The sequence below is a fragment of the Heterocephalus glaber genome, unplaced genomic scaffold (genome assembly GCF_053883595.1).
Source record: "Heterocephalus glaber isolate CG9 unplaced genomic scaffold, H.glaber_assembly_v1.0 deba00001456, whole genome shotgun sequence".
Classification (NCBI taxonomy): Eukaryota; Metazoa; Chordata; class Mammalia; order Rodentia; family Bathyergidae; genus Heterocephalus; species Heterocephalus glaber.
Window position 1 is genome coordinate 65321 of NW_028258304.1, and position 18967 is coordinate 84287.

The following is an 18967-nucleotide window of genomic DNA, read 5'->3' on the forward strand; positions in this document are numbered from 1 at the left end:
TTGCCCAGGCTGCCCTTGGATTTTGATCTTCCTGCCTCAGCCTCCTGCTTAGCTGGGATTACAAGTGTGCTCCACCACATCCAGCTTTAGGCCCCACCTCTTAAAATTTCCACCTCCTAATTCTACCATGTTGGTGACTAAGCCTTTAACACATGGGCCTTTGGGGGACATTTAAGATCCAAATCATACTGGAGGCCTCTCATCTACGTTCACAGCCAGGGCTGCTCCAGTGGGTAGGGGCAAGAGCCCCTATTGTATCCTCTTCTCACAGGAGTTTGTCACATGGAGGCGATACAGAGGTCAGATTTAGTACCCATGTAACATCCTCTGGCAAACAGTCTGGTTATCCAGCATGCTGGCTCACTTATGCCTCCCCCTGCTCCCACCAAGTGGAATGCTGTGGTCTCCACTACAGGGCCTGCTGGACCATGCACCATGGAAAGCTCTGGTGAACATGGCTAAGGTGCATTTGCCAGCTGGAGTGGTGGTCCCCGCTGTCTCAGGATCCCATTCTCTCCTGCGGTGGAACACCCAGGGCCCTGGAGGGAGGGTTATCATTATCTCTCATTCAAAAATCTCACCTCCAAAGCCTGCCACAGGGAGTGGGGCCAGCTGTGGCATGCTGGGGAGGAAGCTGGCAAAAGGTCCTGAAGGTTGGGGCCAGGAGCATCTTGGGGTGACAGTTATGACAGAAGTCAGGAGTTCAGGCAGCAACAGCAGCATATTTGGCCTTGGCCCTGGGCAAGTCCCTGGCCCTCTCTGTGGCCCTTGGATTGAAGTTGATGAGGTGGTCAGTAGGATGTCTTCTGCTCCCACACATAGGACAGGACACCTGCTCCGGGCTGTGCATATGTGTGTGCATGGATGTGTGTGCTTTGTCTTCTTCTCTGCTAGATGGTCTGGCTTGTTTGCTGTTTAATTGACTCCTTCATGTCTCCCCAGCAGCAGTGACAGGCAACCCCCTCTACTGTCTCCCACACATGTGACCTTCTTGACACAGGGCTGGACACACAGTGGGTGGCAACCCCACAAGTTCTCATTTATGATTTGAGTAGTTGAAGATTCATCCAGCATTGTCCTTCATGACTGGACCTGGAAGAGGAGTGACAATTGGAGAAGGCCCAAAAGACAGAATTCTGCTACATGTTTAGTTAGGGGCTGGCACTGGCCGAAGAACCAGATTTTCTCTGCCCTGAGACTGAGCAGGACCCAGTATGCTGGCTAGTAGCCATCCCACACTATCTTCAGGTCTTCAGGCCTCACAGGCTCCTTCTTCCCTCTCCTCCACAGGACGGCTCTCCTGCAGGCGCGCCCCCGGCTGCTCCTGCCCGTGCAAAGCCTCGTGTGCCTGGCAGCCTTCGGCTTGGCCCTGCCGCTGGCGATCAGCCTCTTCCCACAGATGTCAGAGGTCAGTGGGGGTCAAGGGCAGGGAAGGGAGGGGTGCAGTTGGGTCATTTATTAACAAAGACTTATCCAGTACTGACTCCTTAGCACTGTGCGAGGCACTGGGATTGGAACTGTGAGTGAGACTGGCCAGGCTCTGGCCTCTCAGAGTTGAAGGTCCAGCAGTAAACACAAGGAAGTAAGTCAGCTGGGCATGGGAGAAGACAGCGCTGAGGGAAGTGGCAGTTCCCTGGGCTGGAGTTGGCCAGGTGAGAAGAGTTGGGGCACACATGGGCTAGGGACCAGTTGGTGTGAAGGTGCTGAGGAGAGGCAGCGCATGGCGTGTCCCAAGAGCAGGGAGTGGAGTGAAATTTGATGGGCCCGGTAAGGGGAGCTGGGGCCAGGTGGTGTGGGGTACTTGGAAGCCAAAGCAGAGAAGGTACATGTTATCCTGAGGGCTGTCCAAAGGAGGACCACAGATTCCTGATTTTGAACAATCCCCAGAGCTGTGTCATGAGGCTGGGTTGGAGCTCTGGAGGAGAAGGAACCATCAGGAGGCTGTGGCAGGCATCCAGCAAGAGATGATGGCGACTTGGACCAGGCTGTTGGCAGTGGGCATCAAGAGAAGCGGGGCCTTTGAGAGAGAGAGTTAGGCGGCCGCTTCATCAGGATTTCGTGAAGAACTGCATGTGGTGGGAGGGAAGGGAGCCAGCAGGATGCACGTCTGGTTTTCTGGTTTTGAAAGCAGAAGGCAAATATAGGTACTACTTAACAAGATGGAGACACGAGGAGAGGCAGGGTTGAAGGAGGACAGCAAGTTGAGTTGGATGGACTCATGGGTGTGAGGAGCCTGTGCAACATGCAAATGGAGATGCCCTGTGAGGAGTTGGCTCTAGGTCTGGAATTCAGGAAAGAGGCCTGGGCTCAGGGACGGAAGTAGAGGCCACCAGGATAAAACCAGTACTGTACAGGCAGAGCCAGGCAAGTATGACCAAGGGCAGGTGGGCCACCCAAGCCTGGTGAGGTTGGAGAGAACCTATTATCCTTCAGGCAGTGGAGGCAAACCTTGTACCCAAGGGGTGGGGCCCAAATGAGAGATGAGGCTTGGCATGGAGGGAAGAAAGAGAACCAGGACTGGGCTGGGGATTTAGCTCAATGGCACCACTCCTGCCTTGCAAGCGCAAGGTCCTGAGTTTGATCCCCAGTACAGCTAAAAAAAAAAAAGAGAGAGAAACAGGACCATCGCTAGAATAGATATGGGATCCAGAGAGCTTTTGTTTATTTACTTATCTCTTTTTTAAATGGGAGGAACTGGGATTTGTGTAAATTGAAAAGGGAAGTACCAGGAGGGAAACTGAGAACATGGGGAGGAAGAGGGAAGGGAACTAGAGCATACACAAGGGACCAGTCTTGGCAGGGCATGAGCCCCCTGCTCACTTTAGCAGATGGGAGAGAAATAGGGGGCAGATGAAGTAGTGTTGAGAGATGAGTAGGAAGCCATGTGGGAGAAGCAGGTCCAAGTAACTGGGCCCATGAGAATTGAGGGGGTGGGGAGTGAAGGAGTTTGGGTCAGATAGGAAGACTCTGAGCTTGTGATTTAAGGATTGACCCTGCTTCAGAAAAGGCATACAAGAGGTGGTAGGAAGGAAGCCAGGGAAGGAGACCATAAGGGGCAGGCTGGTGAAGACTGGACCCAGGGCCTTAGGGTAGGAGGTAGAGACAGCCTCCCGGCCCAGGTCCTGGGGGTATCATCCAGGGCAAGCCAGGGTAGGAACCTGGAGTGTGATAAGACCCAGCACCTATCTCACACCCACAGGGCTCAGCTTTGTTGTGAGGGCAGGGACACCCTTCCCACCCCCTGGAAAGCCCAGCCTGGATGCCAGGTTACCTAGAAGTGTTTAAGACAACAGGAGAGTATTCTTGGAAATCCGTGACATCTGCATCCCTGAGGGGCTGGGCCTGGCACTCCCTGAGTCCTTGTCTCTGTGCAGTCAGCCTGAGCCCAAGGTTCTAGGAGAGGTTCTGAGGGCCGCACATGCTTGTGGCACAGTTGTGCTTAGAGCTTCAGAACTTGTGAGGCTTTCCTGATGCTCTGCCTACCAACATGGGGAGGAACCCAGGGCAGAAAAGCTCAGGACATCGAATCAGAGCCTATTCCAGCTACAAGAATTTCAAGGTCTCCTGGATCTGCTGGGAAATGAAAGCCCAGGGAAGCCAGGTGCCAAGGTGAGAGGAAACTATAGAGGTACAGTCCTCATTCCCAGTGCAGAGAGGTGGGCCAGTGGCAGCTGCTGTGCCTCACAGAGGCTCCCTGTCAAAGCCCAGCTTCTCTGATGCCCATGCCTGCCCAAATAAGAATGGAAGATAGTTTTTCTGGGTATCTAAACAAAGTCCCCTTGCCACAACCCAGGCTGCTTTCTCTAGACGAGGAAGAATATAATCATTGTTTAATAGGTCTTTGTTCCCTAGGAAGGAAGGGTAGGAGCATGATTTTCAGAGCTACGTGCTCAGTCTCAGAAGGATGCAAGCTGCCATGGGCATTATGGGGTATTTGGAGGCCTGTCTGTGACCCATGGCACCGAGGCCAATCAGCCAATGGCTGAGAGGACCTCATGCTCCCCTATTCATCCTCCCAATTAATTCTAACAAGGTACTTCTTGCCATACAGGGATCATGTCTCTCATCCCAGAAACCAGTGGGATTTGCCTTAATAAGTCTGGACTTGCTTGAGCTGACCCAACCTTGCCAAAAGTCACCAAGGCTGTCAACAGAAGTAATCACTGAAACACTAATTAATTAATTAGGGGACTTGGAGATCAAGTTTAGGAACTGGTTCCTAGAATGGCTGGCCTGCAGTGATTGGTATGGTTTCTAGATGTTGAGGGAAGAACTTCAATCCCTTCTTTAATTCCTGGGAAGGAGCTTTTGTCTGTTCTTTTCAAATCAGTATTCCTGCCATTAAGATGACACTGAGGGTCAAATTGCAAATAATAATAATAATAATAATATATCTACCTTTACTAAGCATCTACTATACCAGGCAGCATGCTAGGAACTCTGCAGGCTTTATTATATGAAGACCTCCTAATGCCCTTAAGTCCAAAGTATTATTGAATATCAAGGGATGTTAACTAGACAGTTAGATGTGTGCAACCATAGCTGTGGGGACAGATTTGGCTGGAGATAAGGAACCTTCAGTGGGGGGTGGGGGGCGACTGAAGCCAAGGAGAGGGTAAGGTCATTGTGGGAGAAGGAGACAACATCAAGAAAGGAAAGGCAGGGCTGGGGATTTGGCTCGGTGGTTTCACCGCCTGCTGCGCAAGTGGAAGGATCTGAGTTCGATCTCTGGCACCAAAAAAGGAAAGGAAAGGTGCTGCCAGAGCCTGTAGAGGGAGAACCCCAGGTAGAGTACAGGCCTGAAAACCAAGGACAAGGCCATTTCAGAGGGAGCTACCACAGAAGGGATTCATGAAGCTGATAAAGCTTGGTGACTGGGTGATATAGCTAGACACAGCAGTCTAGGAGTCAAAATGGTAATCAGTTTTCTGTCTTTGTTCAGAGAGGTAAGCTCAGGGATACGTAAGCATGGGAGATCAGCCAAAAATTTCCACTCACTGGTGCTCTGGGAAATGGGGGATGGGGGTTTGGCAAAAGGGCAATGTTCCAGAGAGACTGCCCTTAGCCTGAGGTGAGAAGGATGGCCTCCGAGGGTCCCTGGGCCCAGTGGGTAGAGGGGTCTAGTTTGCTATGGCAGGGAACTGGAGAGTGCAGTACATGGCAACCCTACAAGGAAGGCACCAATGTCCCTTGTTTACAAATGAGGAAAATGAGGCTCATTAAGGTTGAATACCTTACCTGAGGTACATATTGGTAATGGTGGAGCTGGCTTAGTACCCAGGCAGAAAAGTTCTACAATCCTCCTCAGCCTTTCCATACTTCACTGTACAAAGAGGCCCAGACTACTCACTGCTTATTCATCAGTAGGACCATTCCAATGCCCTCCCCTTGGCCTCCTGTCCTTCACAAGGAATAGGTATCCATTTTCACAGGGACTCGCTGGAGTGTGCATCTTTGTTTTCTGAGAGCTGAGGAAGGGGTAGAGGAGTCTAGCAGCCCAACAGATGGACCTGGGAATCTCCTCATGACTTGTGTAGAACTGGGGGACAGGACCCGGCCTCCCTGCTGGGCCCAGTCCCATTGCCTGTGCAGGGAACATGGCGTCTGCCCAAATGGGCCCTGTAACCTAACCAGATGGGCCTTGTAACTCAGGCACACTTGGCCAGGCTGTTCCCAGGCATAAGCAGGCCCATTCACACCCAGAATCAGTTCCCTGTCCTATAGTCCCCCATATAGATTGGGAGTACTTTCCCTTCTTGTAACTGGCGTGGTCGTATCATGACTTCTGGTCTCAGAGAGCCTCCATTCCAGTGGTGGAAACAGAAACTCAAGAACTATCCTGTGGTGGGGAGGGCTGTGATTATGCTTGCTCCAGTGCCCACTTTAGGTCCGGTAGGTAGTGGAAGCTTCCTGATTTGTGATGGCCTTCCTGGCCCTGCCCTCTGTAGAGATTAGGGCTCTGAATTCCAGGCCTCTGTCCCTCCTCCCCACACCCACCCACATACACGGCTGCCTCAGGTCCCTCAAGGATGTCCAGATCCAGCCTGTAGACCCATGGGCTTGGCTGCCATAAGAGGCTGAATAGGGTGGTGGCAAAGGTCCCTCCCACTCTGACAGCCGGTGCTCCCTACCTGGAAGCACTTCCAGTCCTGTTTAACGAACCTCATGTCTCCTGAGAGCAGGAAGCACTACCTTGGCCAAGCCACCCTTCCCTCCTCCCTGCCTCTATCCTTCTTTGTGCCTCTTCTCCCTTCCTTGATTCCTCTCAGTTTGTCCTCCCATCCACAGCACCCACCCCCCACCCCACCCCCCCGAGCTGAGGGGCTGGGGAACAGGGCTGCACATACAAGCCGGAGCTATTGTTCGACAATCTGTTTTTGTCTTCATCTTGTTGGCAGGCGGCAGGAGAGGAGCAAAAGGTTAATGAGGCACTGTGAACGGGCGGTGCGGCAAGCCAGCGTGGTGACAGGGAACTAATTAGGAGCAGTTTAACAGGAGGAAAAAGTGAAATCTCCTCTTCACCAACTGTCAATAATTAGCTGATTTGGTGAGGTTGAAATGTGTCCACAGAAGGTGGGGCTTGTCTGGGGAGGAGTGGGGCATGGGGAGTGGGGGGCACTCAGGGGCAAGGCCCAGTCCCTAGGTGGCATTGGGGCAGGAGCCGTGCTGGGTCCCCCTGGCTTACCCTCAGTCCCTCTGGCTGGTATCCCGTGGCCACAACCCTCTGCATGACCTGGGTCTTAACCTCAGAGCCCTCAGTCTATCCAGCTGTAAGTTGGAGCTAAGTTCATGGACTGCTGGGTAGAATTCTGAAAGTGAACATGCCAGGCATAGCCCGGGTGCTAGCATCAGGAGAGCAATGATGGCTCTGTGACCTAAAGTCTGATGCCTGCCTGGCCTGCCCTGTGGATGTGCCCTCTGAGCCACCCTCTGCGGCTGGGCCTTGTTTGTGAACAAGTCCCAAGTGGCAAATAGGCAGGGCCTTAGCCTCCCCTTGAAGTATGCCTCACGGTCCCCTGAGCCCACTACTAGCTGCTGTAGGGACCTGGTGTCAAGGGCGAGGGAGACAAGGAGATCAGGTTGTGTGCCTTTGGGTTGGGGCTGAAGACTCTTGAGTTTCTTCCCTGCCCTGACTGTGCAGGGGCCTCTAGGGGACAAGGAGTCAGGTTCACTAGCCAGAAGGGTTGTTTCCTGTTTGGCCTGTTTGCTCTGTCAGTTGTCTCCTCCTTTGTTGGCCCCTGACCTTTGACCTTCCCTGACACCTCAGGAGGCCACCCCTCCTCCCCCTCCACCAGCTTCTGCTGAACACCTTGACTGGAAGAAAAGACCTAACAGCCCCAAGGGCTTCCTGCTCTAAGCCTCCCCCTTAGCCCTGTCAACCCCATCCCTCTCAGCCTAACCCCTCCTCCCGTCAGCTCTAGAGGGTCCTGGGGACTTGGAGGTGTGCTCTGAGGGCGGTTGAAGCCCTCCCCATGTCCTCAGCATCATTCAAATGTGTCTCCTCCTGCCCTCAGGGTGGCTCTTAGAGGCCACCCCATGTGTAGGTGAGGAATGTGGGTCAAGCCTAGCCACCCCCTATGCCTTCCTGCCACCCTTACAGTTTCCAGAGGTAAGAAACAAAGAGGTGCCCCTTCCACGTGTTGAGGAAGAATGTGATTACCCACAGTGGGTACCAGAACCTCCACCCCTCACCAGCCCTGAAAAAAATGATGGCTGTGACCCACCAGAAGCTGGTGTCTCTCCAGTTTGTCTCCTTTTGTCTGAGGAGGTATTTGAACTCCTCACCAAGAAGGGGGAAGAGTTGAGAATCGCCTCAGGTCCTCTTTCAAGCTGTTCTAGAAATGGCGTCCCCTGGGGACTCCTCCCTTGTGGCCCCCAAGATCTGTCCCACCTCACATGTGCAAACTCCAGTCCCATCTCCTGCCTCAAGATAGCAGTTCTCTCTCCCTCCCTGACACATAGGGTTTCCTAAGGCCAACAGCCTGTACTCTGTACACGCTTAACACAGAACATGGCTCATGTTAGTTCACCTTGACTCTGTTGGCTCCTGTTTTTAGGTCTGGTACCAAGCCAGAGATATGTCTAAGGAGCATTATGTCCCTCCTGAGTCCACAGTGGCTTTCACCGTCCCCATAGCAGGAACCTCCCGTCCAGTCTCAAATCCGTCTCCTACTTCGCTTGGAGATGTTTGTTTGGGGTTTTTCTCATTTACTGCTTTAATCCGTCCCTACTGAACTCCAAAGCAGGCTATTTTTGCCGTCAGAAATCTGCCGCCTCCCCGCCCGCTGCTTTCTTGGAGTTTGCCCACAGGACCCCCAAGGAGGGACAAATGGGGATGGCAAAGCCACTCAGAGCCCAGGAACGCCAACGCCACCTGTCATGTTGCCTGTTCCCCACACCCCTATCCCCAGTCCTCTCCTGCACACATGCACACACACACACACACACACACACACACACACAGGCTCATACACACACACGAATACATAAGCATGCACATGCTCCCAGTGACAGGCCTCAGCAGGCTATCTCTCAGCCTGTCTCCCCAGTTCTCCCTCTCCCAGGACATTCTAGACCAGCTCAGTGAGCTCACGGCGGAGAGGAGGCTTGGTTGTGTGAAGCTTCTGTTGAGAAGATTAAAAGCATTGATCTGGGCAAGCTTTTTTGAACATGGTTGGCCCAAAGGAAGAACTCAGCCTTGGGAGCTGAGCCAGTAGGACAGGCCCTGGGCACTGGTATGACCACAGGCCCTGCCTTCCTTCTGTAGCCTCACTGGGGAATTCTAAGCCTTCAAAAGGCTCTCCTGTATATTCCTAGATTTTATCTTCATCCTAGCCCCAGGAGATAGCAAACTTTCCCACTGCACCTGTGAGGAAACTGAGGCCTTGAGGCTTAGAAGATGGGGGGCACTGAATGATTTTGAGATTGGTCCACCAGAGGGCACCCAGGTACAGTGCAGAGCTCCAAAATGAGGGGGCTCAGAGCCTTTGCCGGGTGGGCAAAGCATGGGGTAATGGAGAGTAAGAGGAGCCCCTGCACTTGAGGCATTCCTGTTCCATTTGGTTCACCTGTTATTGGCACCATCTGAGTATGGCATGGGGACACTGAGCTGTCCCGAGTGGCTCACAGTGGGGTGGGCTGTGGGACAACTGGAAGCACACCTGGTTTTGCTTAGGGATGTGATGAAGATGGGGGCTCCAGAGACGGCAGCAGTGGATTTGGTGTGGGAAGGTCAGGGGAGGCTTTGAGGAAGAGGCAGCTTTAGAGGAATAGGATATACCCTGGCCTCAGGCCTCAAATATGTGGGAAATGGAAAGCACCTGGTGGGAAAGGAACCAGGAGAAAGTCCCAGAAGGCCTGAGTGTCTGGCCAAGGAGTCAGCTTCATTGAGAAGGCCTGGTAGCCCAGAACCAGTATCAAAGGCCTGACCCAGTGGTCTGGTGGTTCAGGCTCAGGCCTCAGCTGCTCCCCAGCTTTAACCTAACACTCCTGTCTTCCAAGGGCACTCAGGATAGGGCCTGTTCATATGTGTATGTCTGAGCAGGACCTGGGGACTTCCCAGCCCTGGTGAAAGGATGGATGTGACTGCCTGGTGAGCAAGCCAGTCTGGGACCTAGCAGAGGCCTCAGGCACACAGGGTCAGCCAAAAGCCCGCCTGGGCTTTGGGATCCTCTGTCATTGTTGCCACCACCTGTGGATCCTCAGAAGTCAAGAAGTCAGACCCCTGCCCAGGCGCAGGAAGTGGCTTTGAGCTGTGTCACAGGGTCAGGCTGAACGCCCCACCCCCAGCCCTTTGTCTTTGAAAAGGAGGCCGAAAAGCCAGCAGCAGAAAGACCAGGAGGAGGGAGGGCTTTGTAGTGGGTAAAAACCCCTGGGAGTGGGGCACAGACTGGGGGATCCAGTTTCCTGTTTATGTCTCTGCACCATAGCTCCAGGTTCAAATATGTAAACTATCCACTGGCCCTGGCTGCAGGTGTGTGTGTTCCCAGGCTGTAAGGCAGAGGTGCCCTGAATGCATTCCTGACTCTGGCCCCCCACCCACAACGAGCCAGCCCAGAGACAGGTAAATAGCTCAAGGTTAACCCTTCCCAGCCCACAGAGGAAGGCTGTGGGGCTGTTCTAGGGGTTCGAGCCAACTGGACCTTGGGGTGCTCTGCCTCTAGGCCCATCTCCTGGGAGGGACAGCAGGGTCTGAGCTGGGTCTGCAGGATGGAGTTGGGGCTCTCTGATACAGGAAGGTTAGGAGGGTGTACCTAGCATGACTGACTATCTGGAAGACAGGGATGCAAGTCTTATACCTGAGTAGGGCAGGTTTAGCAGGGTAACACTGCTTATTTCATGGCAGGCTGGGGATGATCCTGGCATCCTCCATCAGCCAGTGCTGATTGATAACTTCAGCTTCCTCAATGGTCCCTGAAGCCTCCACCCTCTGGAGTGCTGGCTCCCCATCCCAGAGAGTCCTTACTTCCAGATCCCCTGTGATTGGCTCTCAGGGGCCTGGGAGGAGCCCAGAAAGAGGTAGGCACAGCTTTCTGCCTGCTCCAGCCAGCAGCCTGGGCTCAGGGTATCTGTCTCCTGTGGCTGCTCCTTGCCCAGTTTCTTCCTCCTCACCTTCTCCCCAGAAAAGGCCCCTAAGTGCTAGTTCATGGTCAAAACCAAGTCACTGCCTTCTCAGTCCAGCACCCTGGGGCTCTGGCCTTTAGGAGGCTGGTGCTGGTGACCCCCCTTGCTGTACCCACTCTTTTCACTGAGCCTTGGCATGTCCCTCCACAACTCCCACTGTGAGCCACAGTGGCCACCGCATTGTTTCTTCTGCTGCCAGCATGGCCCATAAAACTGACTTTTGCTTCCTGTCCAGCAGGGGACCCAGAGAGAATAGCACTTGCTCTTTGTTCGTGCTTTGGAATCCTGGACCTGGCAGAGGTGGCAGAAGGCAACCTCAGTTCCCAAACCATACTCACTGCCACCATTCCAGTGTACTGCCATGCAGGCCCTGGATGTGATTCCTTGGAGGACCCTGGGATTCTCTACACACACATATCAGAGAGGTGGCTTCCAATAGGGTCTCTTCATTGTTGGTGAGAGGGGAGGAAATAGCAGATCTGACCAGGGAGGCAGCATAGGGTTCCCTGGCTTCCCCTAGTGAACCCAACCATGAGGACCCTCCACTGTCCCCAGTACCCTTGAGACTTGAAAATGGCAGACCACTGGGCCTGCACCCAACCCTGGCCAGAGAGCTGGAGAGGAACTAACAAATGGCCAGCTGAGTTGCCTCTGATGGAAGGGGAAGGCTGTGTCCAGGGTCTGCACTGAGTGGGGGCTGGGAAATCTGGGCCAATGGAGGTCACCGCAGTCCAAGTGGCAAGACCAAAGCCTCTGAGTCCTCACTTCTGAGACCACACTCAGAAGACTGTTTGCTGGTGGCCATGGCTTCTCCGAGTCTGGGAACCCTCTGGACCTGCTTCTGATCCTCATGCTGGTCCCCTGAGACTGAATCATGGACTTGTCCTGTCCCCCACCCCCCATCCCCCACCCCTTAAATGTGCCTGTTCCCTAGGCCCTGGCACCCGCCCCTCCATCTGCTCTCCTGGGCAAGCTCCTCCACTCCGGAGGCTCTGGCTCTGCTCACACTTCCGGGCTCTCTCTCCTGCCTAGAGCCCAGAGCCCTGGACCCATCTGCCTCACAGGCCTCTCCACTGGGGAACCCACAGGCGCCCCACACTCAGCATGGCCACCCTGCGCCCATCCCCCAGCCCATCCCCTCCCATACGCCCTCTTCTGAGAATGGCATCAGCAGCCACCCCAGCTTCTGAGCTAGAATTAGGAGTCATCCAATGCATAGTCATCCTTGACACCTCCCTCTCACCCCCGCGTGGGATTGGTCATCAACTCCTTTGGATTTTGTCCTCAGAAAGGATCCTTAGTGTAACCTTCCATCTGCTCCCACTGGCAGCAAGATAAAGCAGGACCTTGCACCTCGCTGATTCTAGGAGCTGCTCCAGAGGAAGCTTCTCTGCCTCATCACTTAGCCCCATAGTCTACCCTCCACACCTCCACCGTCAGAAAGACCTTTATAAAACAGTCCGGATTATGGCCCACCCCTGCTCAAAACCCTTCCATGGCTTCCTATTGCCCTCAGATAAAAGGCTTCATGTAGCCTACAAGGTCCTGGCTGTCCTGGCCTCCATTTCCTGACATCTTTCCAATAATCCCAACATACCCCAACTCCCCATCCTGGCCAGCTAAAGCTTTTCCCTTCACCTAGCAAGTTTTTTCCATCCAGTCTTATCAAAATCCTTCATTTTCTTCCTGACCCACCTCCTCTGAGAAGTCTTCCTTCCTGATTCTTTCATCTGTCAGTTGTAACCACCAGTCCCTCTCCAGTTTCCATGGCACTTTGTTTGTCTCTCTGGAATCCATCTGCTTTCACTCACTAACTCCTCCCCTGGACTTGGAGCTTCTCAAGGGCATGGGCTGGTCTCAGCATCTCTGTGTACTCAGCCCTATACATGGAGTTGGTGGCCATAAACCTCTGCTGTCCATAGGGCTGACGGACTAGGACGAGAAGAAGCCCTAGCATGGCAGCTCCATCCCCAAGCCTGGGCTCCACTGCACCCAGCTACTTTTTCCCAGAGCCTTCCCACTGCCTGCATCTCCCTGATATTTCCCTCCTACCTGCTTCCCTCAGCTCAGAGGGGACTTAGGGGAGCCTCAGGGGCTGGGAGGGGGACACCTCAATTTACCTCGGGACCATGGGCTTCAGGGAGTCAGCACTGTGGGCCGTGGCCCTGGGCCGTGGTCCTCCACCTCAGTGCTGAGCAGCCTCTGATTTTAATGCGGGCCTCAGTGCTTCAGTGAAAGCCGGCATGGGAAGTTGCTAATAATGGCACTAAAATAAAATATGCTACATCTGTTATGGGTAGCAGAACAAAATTAGCTGCTCACACCTCTGACATCCAAGATGTCTTAACTTAAAATACTCCTTGGCTTACTTTACATCATTTACTGATTATATTTAAAAGAAATACAATTTTGCAATTACTGGTTCTTTCCAGTGTGTTATCTATGCATCATTTTCCTTTTATGTTTATATATTTCTCCTTCATTAGTGCAGTCTGAAGGGTGATTAGGATTCTTCAAACATTTTACAGAGGTTAAACGTTGATTAAGATTTAATTATTACTGTAAATAGCTTGGAATGACATATGGTGCAAAAGCCTGACATATGTGCATTTGAATAAATGAAGTGCTATTTCCCAGGATGCCTCAGTAGCTGTTTAACAGCTTTCCCGAAGGGTTATGTTACACCTCATGGTAAGATTGCTGGGATGTTATATTTTGTTGGTTTTTGCAGCTGAAAGCTAAGAACAGTTTTCCAGTTTTTTAAAAACATTGAATATTTTAAATACCTAAATTGTTTTGCACAAATTTTTGCTAATTTGTCTAACTAGGTTAAACATTTTCAAAAGCATTTAGATTTTTAAGCGTGGGCGCTGTGCATTGTGTCAGTGGCAGCGTAGGGACGAGGGGAACCGATAGGGTGGAGGGGACTCGAGGTGGAGGGGACTTGGGGCAGGAGGGGTAGGGAGGGATAAGGTGGTTCGAGGAGAGAGGGATGGGGATGAAACGTGGGTCGTGAGCCTAGCTCTTTTTGTCTGTTTGGCCATACCAAGTAGGGCATTGGTACTGATGTATCAGGGATTACAGGGAAAGGGGCCTTCCTTTCCCAGGATCCCTACTGTAGCCACTAGCTCCAGTCCTTACCAAACTCTCTGTTCAGGACCTTGACCTGCATAGCCTGGCCTTGACTGAGCTCTCTGAAGGACAGGCTCATCTGGGCACCTTCTTCCTACTTCCCAGGTTGGCATGTCTTGGCATTCTGCAGGTGTCAAGGACCAAGTTCAGCAGTTGCACAGTCCTGGCGCTGCTGTGACCCTGCCCAGGGAAGATGTCAGGCTGGGTCTCCTGGCTGAGGGACCACCTTCCTCCCTGGAGCCAAAGACCAGCATCTGGTCTCCAAGGAGACCCCATTTCCCACTGCTGGATACCTCTTTTCTTTCTACCCATTTGTTCAGTACTTAGGGATACCAGCACTGTGCTAGGCCTTAAAGACACTGGAGTGTATAAGACCCACACATCAGCCACCTCAGGGAGCTTGTGATCTGATGTGGAGAGGAGGGGAGTGAGTGAGCATCAGCCCCAAAACAAAGTGGTATCACTTGGACATGAGAAGTGCAGGAGGCTGCAGGGCCAGAGGGTGACATACCCAGACTGAACAAGAGAAGAGAAGATGTCCACAGCTGAGCCATGAAAGTGACTGAAGATGGGGGCAGAAGAAGTGGAGGTGGGAGTGGGGGTGTGAGGGCAGCTCTGGTGGAGAGGTCAGATCAGGCAGAGCTGGAACAAGAGGGGAATAGCCCATTGTGTCCAAGGAACCCAAATTTAGTATGTGGTCCATGTTCTGTAGTACAAGGGGAAAGGTGTTGAGGGGTGGACAGGAGGGGGGATAGTGGTGGTGTGGGAGTCTGGATTTGGCCCCTGAGGGCAGTAGGGGTCACTGAGCCATTTTATAGTGAAGAGGGGCATAACCAGACCTAAGACTTAGCTCGTGGGCACTGGCCATGGTGGGGATGAATCAAAGTGAATGAGACCTTGGGGGAAGGAAGGAAAGAGTGGGTGAGGAGGCTCCAGAGTTTTCAACCAGAATGGTATTGGGTTGTGGTGCCTTTCCCCAAGACGGGACATGGCTGGAAAATGCCTCAGATGGGGGAACACAGGGGCCCCAGCTAGACCAAGCCCAAAGGGCGCTGAGAAGCAATTGGTGGATGTTGTGAAATGAAGAATGTCAGTGACCTTGGAGAGGAAGATTTCTGTGGAGGGTGGTGGGAACAGAAGAAGCCAGATTTGCTGTGGGTTGGAAAGTCAGTGGGAGGTGAGGAAGCAAACACGACCAGGGTAGACAATTAAAGAGATGTGGTTGCTGGGGAGGGGAGAGATGAGGCAGTATCGGAGCCTGCCATGGGGAGGAGGGGAGGGGTCCTCAGACCAAAAGTTCCTATCAAGGGCACTGATGGGCAGAAGTCAGTGGACAGCCAAGGTGGGAAGAGGAGGAATTGGGAGGGGGCTACTAAACAGGCTGGGGGGAGGTGGAGCCTCTGCTGCTGCCCATCAAGGGGAGGAGTAGCTGCTGGGGGCACAGGTGGGCGTGTGTGCACAGGGAGGTTGTGGGAAGCTGGATGATGAGAAGCTAAGTGCTTCCTCTCTGGTGCCTTCTTTTTTTCCTCTGAATTAAGAAGGCTCATGGGCTCAGGAGAGGGGACCTGAAGATGGAGTAGCCAGGGTGAGCAGAGAAAGGTTAGGATGGCCTCTGTGGAGAAAGAGAGAAGGAGTTGAGTGGGCAACAGGGTAGGGTGATGCCACTGCCAGTTGCTGAGGGTCCAGGCAAAGTCAGGGGCAGTGAATTTTGAGTGATCTGCATTAGGTGGTTAGGTTTAAGTGCAGAAATGATAGATGCATGGTTGGGGCCCTCCAAAGCAGGGCTTCTAACAGTCAGGCCTGGAAGGACCCTTGGGCCAGGGAGAAGCTGAAGTGATGGCCTCTGGTTGTGTGTTGGAGGAAGAAGGTGAAGACTAAGTGGAGGGGAACCTGGAGCCTTCAGCCTGGATAGTCTAAACATGGAGAGGAGCAGCAGAGGCTGGGGTGCTGCTGTGGGGGACTATGGGCACCACGAGGGTGGAGTTTGGAGGAGAGGGAAAAGGGGCTCTGGAGATAGGGGAGATCTAGAATTAAGAGGCCAGACCTGGGCTGGCAGGGCAGGGACACTAAGTGTCCCATGTCCGTACCTGTCCCCCCATGGTGGCATCTTGCTAAAGAAAGATGTGTCACTAGGCCCTGGCTGGCAGTGTGGGGCAGCAGAGAGACAGAACTATGGGCACCAGGGTCATCCTAACTGCTGCTCCAACACCCCTTTCCCATCTCTCTACCTTTCTTCTCTCTCTTCTTTCTCCTCAGATTGAAACATCTCAATTAGAACCTGAAATTGCCCGGGCCACGAGCAGCCGGACAGTGGTGTACAACAAGGGGCTGTGAATGGTGGTCGGCTGGCCTGAGGACAGCACATTGTCCAGGCCAGGGAGGAGTTGGGGGCAGGAAGGAGTTGCAGAGGCAACTGCAGGGAGGGGCAGGCTGGACACAAGGGGCCACAAGGCCTGGGCCACCTGGGCAGCACTCAACCCACAGTGGTAGGGAGACTAACCCATTCACCTTTTAACATAGGAAGGGGAGAGAGATTCTGACACATTTCCTGTACAAAAGCATCAAGTGCATTTCTGGGCCTTACGTGGGGTTGTCAAAACTCCACTCAGCACAATTATGTGTGAAGCTAAAAAACTAGGCGTGCCCATGGGGTAGACACAGGATTCTTTTATACTTTTATTTCTTTTTTTAAATTTTTTTCTTCTTTTTAAAAATCAGAATCAAGTCTGAGCCTTGGTTGAAGCAGACCAGAAGTGACAGGTGCACAGGTGGCCTGGGAGATGGGTAGGTGTGTCTGGTAGATTTAGGATATTAGAGTGACCAGACCAGAGTGAAGAAGTGAAGGGAAGTGGTCTGCACCCCACAGGATGAACTAGCCATGACAGAAGTCCTCAGGAATGGCTCAAAGGAATCAAGCAGCCCTGGAAGACTCCAGAAGATCCCATGAGCCTCAGGCTCTGAACGTGGCCGGCCATCATCCATGCCATAGCTGCGGGACCAGCTCCTGAGTGGAGCACAGTGATACGGGGCTGAGATCTGCCTTCGTGGAGCTCTCACTGATGTTAGGCCCCTTAGAGGACCTCCAGCTCCAAGAAGAGAGCCCAAGGAAAGAATGATGTTTGACAGGAACCATGGGTCTGTGCTGGCCTCTGTGGGAAGATCCTCCTTCAAGTGCGGGCTGCAGGCTGCAGGCTGGGCATCAGGCTGAGGGTAGACTGGAGCTGGGCCGACTGCTGCCTGGAAAATCAGCCATGGAACCTGCCTGCCCCATCCACCCCTTTCTGAGCAGGAGGGTCTCACACCTGAGGGTGCCAAGGCCAGATCCCTAGGACCTATCTGTGAGGCAGCATCAATCCAGGAAGGGTGGGCCCAGTTCTGGCACTAATAGGCTATTTGACCTTGGGCGATCCACCCCCTTCTCTGAGCCTCCCCGCCCAGAAGCAGAATACTGGATCAAGGGTTTCCTACAACTTCCAGTTCATCTTTACCTGTTCTGCTTGGATGCTGCTCATCTCAGCATCAGCATGGACACTAGCCTGTGAAAGGAGCAGGCCTGTTTGGGATTGGCCAGCAGTTGGCCTCAGAACCCGGACCATGCCCTTCTGTATGTGAGCACTTGACCTTTGCCAAACGCTTCACTGTTCTGAAGGAGGAGGTGGCATGGATGCCTTTGCATGAGCATGGGCCCACAACTGAATCCACCTCTCACCTCTGCAGGCTCAGAGTGCCCTTGCTGCTGGCTCTTCTCCCATTTGCAGGCAAGGGAGGAAGAGAGCGAAGTGGGAGGCAGGGTGACTCCTCACCTGAAAAGCCCAAAAGGAGAATCATGGCCTCGATGTACTCTGCACCTGACTCCCTCTAGGATGGGCACTCTGAACATGCAGCCCTGGGCCTCCCTCCCCTGGTGACCTTGAGAGAAATCTAGGCTAGAGGTAAACACATGTGTGTGGAGGGCAAGGGATGTGTGAGCAGCAAGACGTGACCACAGGCAGTCTCTCCACATCTTGGGGGACGTGTAGTTGTGGTGAGGTGGGTCTTCCATGGGCACTGACACATGCACGCTTGGTGGCTAGCAGCTGGTTCTGCAGGCTGTTGCCGTGAGGGTCCACCACACTCTGGAGGAGCATCCATCCCTGCTTATCAGGGAGAGAAGATGTAGATCAGTATGGAAGACAAAACAGCAGGGGAGAGGGGGCCACAGTGTTGGAGGGGCAGGTATTTTGAGCCAATCCCACCGTAATATGACTGTTCCAATCACTGCTGGCTGTGCTGGTCTCTGGGCCTGGACTGGAAGCTGGGCATGTCTGGGTCCTCTTTGAAAAGCTCACTTCAAGCTCACCCTGCCCTATCTTGTCATAGGGTCTTGTTCTTGTGCACTTTATCTTGGGCCCAAACTGCACCCCTATACTTACCTATCCCTTCCAGAGGCCCAGCAGAGATGGGGCTTTTGCACTCCCCCTCCATGCTGATTGCCCCAGCCCAGCCCCCTCACCCCATGGCCTCAGCATCTCATATCTGCTTTGTCTCTGGATGATTTTTTTTTTTAATCATGTTTTCAAATGCAATTCCAGGTGAGCTAAGGGGGCTGCTCTGCAGGAGGGTACACTGGAAAAGGATCCTTATAGCTCAGGGTGTTGGTGACAAGAGGTTCAATGGGCCATGCTGCTAAGCCCTGGTCTGGCTTTAGAAATCCCCATAAAGAGAAACTTGCTGCTAACACCCATGCTCATCTCTGCTGAGGGCAGAGGAGAGAGGTCTTGGGGCGGGGTGGGGGGTGGGGGTGGGGGGTGGATTGGTTCGTGACTGGGGAGGAGGCCAAAATTTTCCTGCTCAATACTCCTCTGGTCACTTGAAACATTCCTTTAGTCCCGGGGATGGCCTTCTCCTATTCCCAGAAAGCAATTTGAGAATATAAGCTCCAAACGTCAAAGATGTCAAGGCAGCCATCAGGCCCTGTTCCCTTCCTGACTGTGAGCTGGCTTGTTTCCTGTTTGAGCCTCTGGCCTGGAAGAAGGGTGGCATCCTGAGAAGAGCCAGGGGAAGATCCCAGGTGGTCTGCCAGCCTTGGGCAGGGATGAGTGAGGCCCCAACCCACAGGCCTCATCACACCCAGGGGACTTCACAGTGTTTTTTTAACCTCAAAAAATTTCTCAATCTGTGTGATTTATGTAATACTAATGACCTGTGGGCAATAAACAATGCATTTAAAGCA

At 53.2% G+C, this 18967-nt stretch overlaps 1 protein-coding gene across 1 annotated transcript in view; it reads left to right on the forward strand.

Moving 5' to 3' along the window:
• LOC101710443 (sideroflexin-5) overlaps positions 1-18967 on the forward strand; it is a 69634-nt gene extending 50667 nt beyond the window's left edge. The window contains exons 11-12 of the mRNA XM_087215915.1: positions 1291-1408; positions 16012-18967. Of these exons, the coding sequence (XP_087072041.1) occupies positions 1291-1408; positions 16012-16089 (196 nt within the window). The 3' untranslated portion in view covers positions 16090-18967. The remainder of the gene's footprint in view (positions 1-1290; positions 1409-16011) is intronic.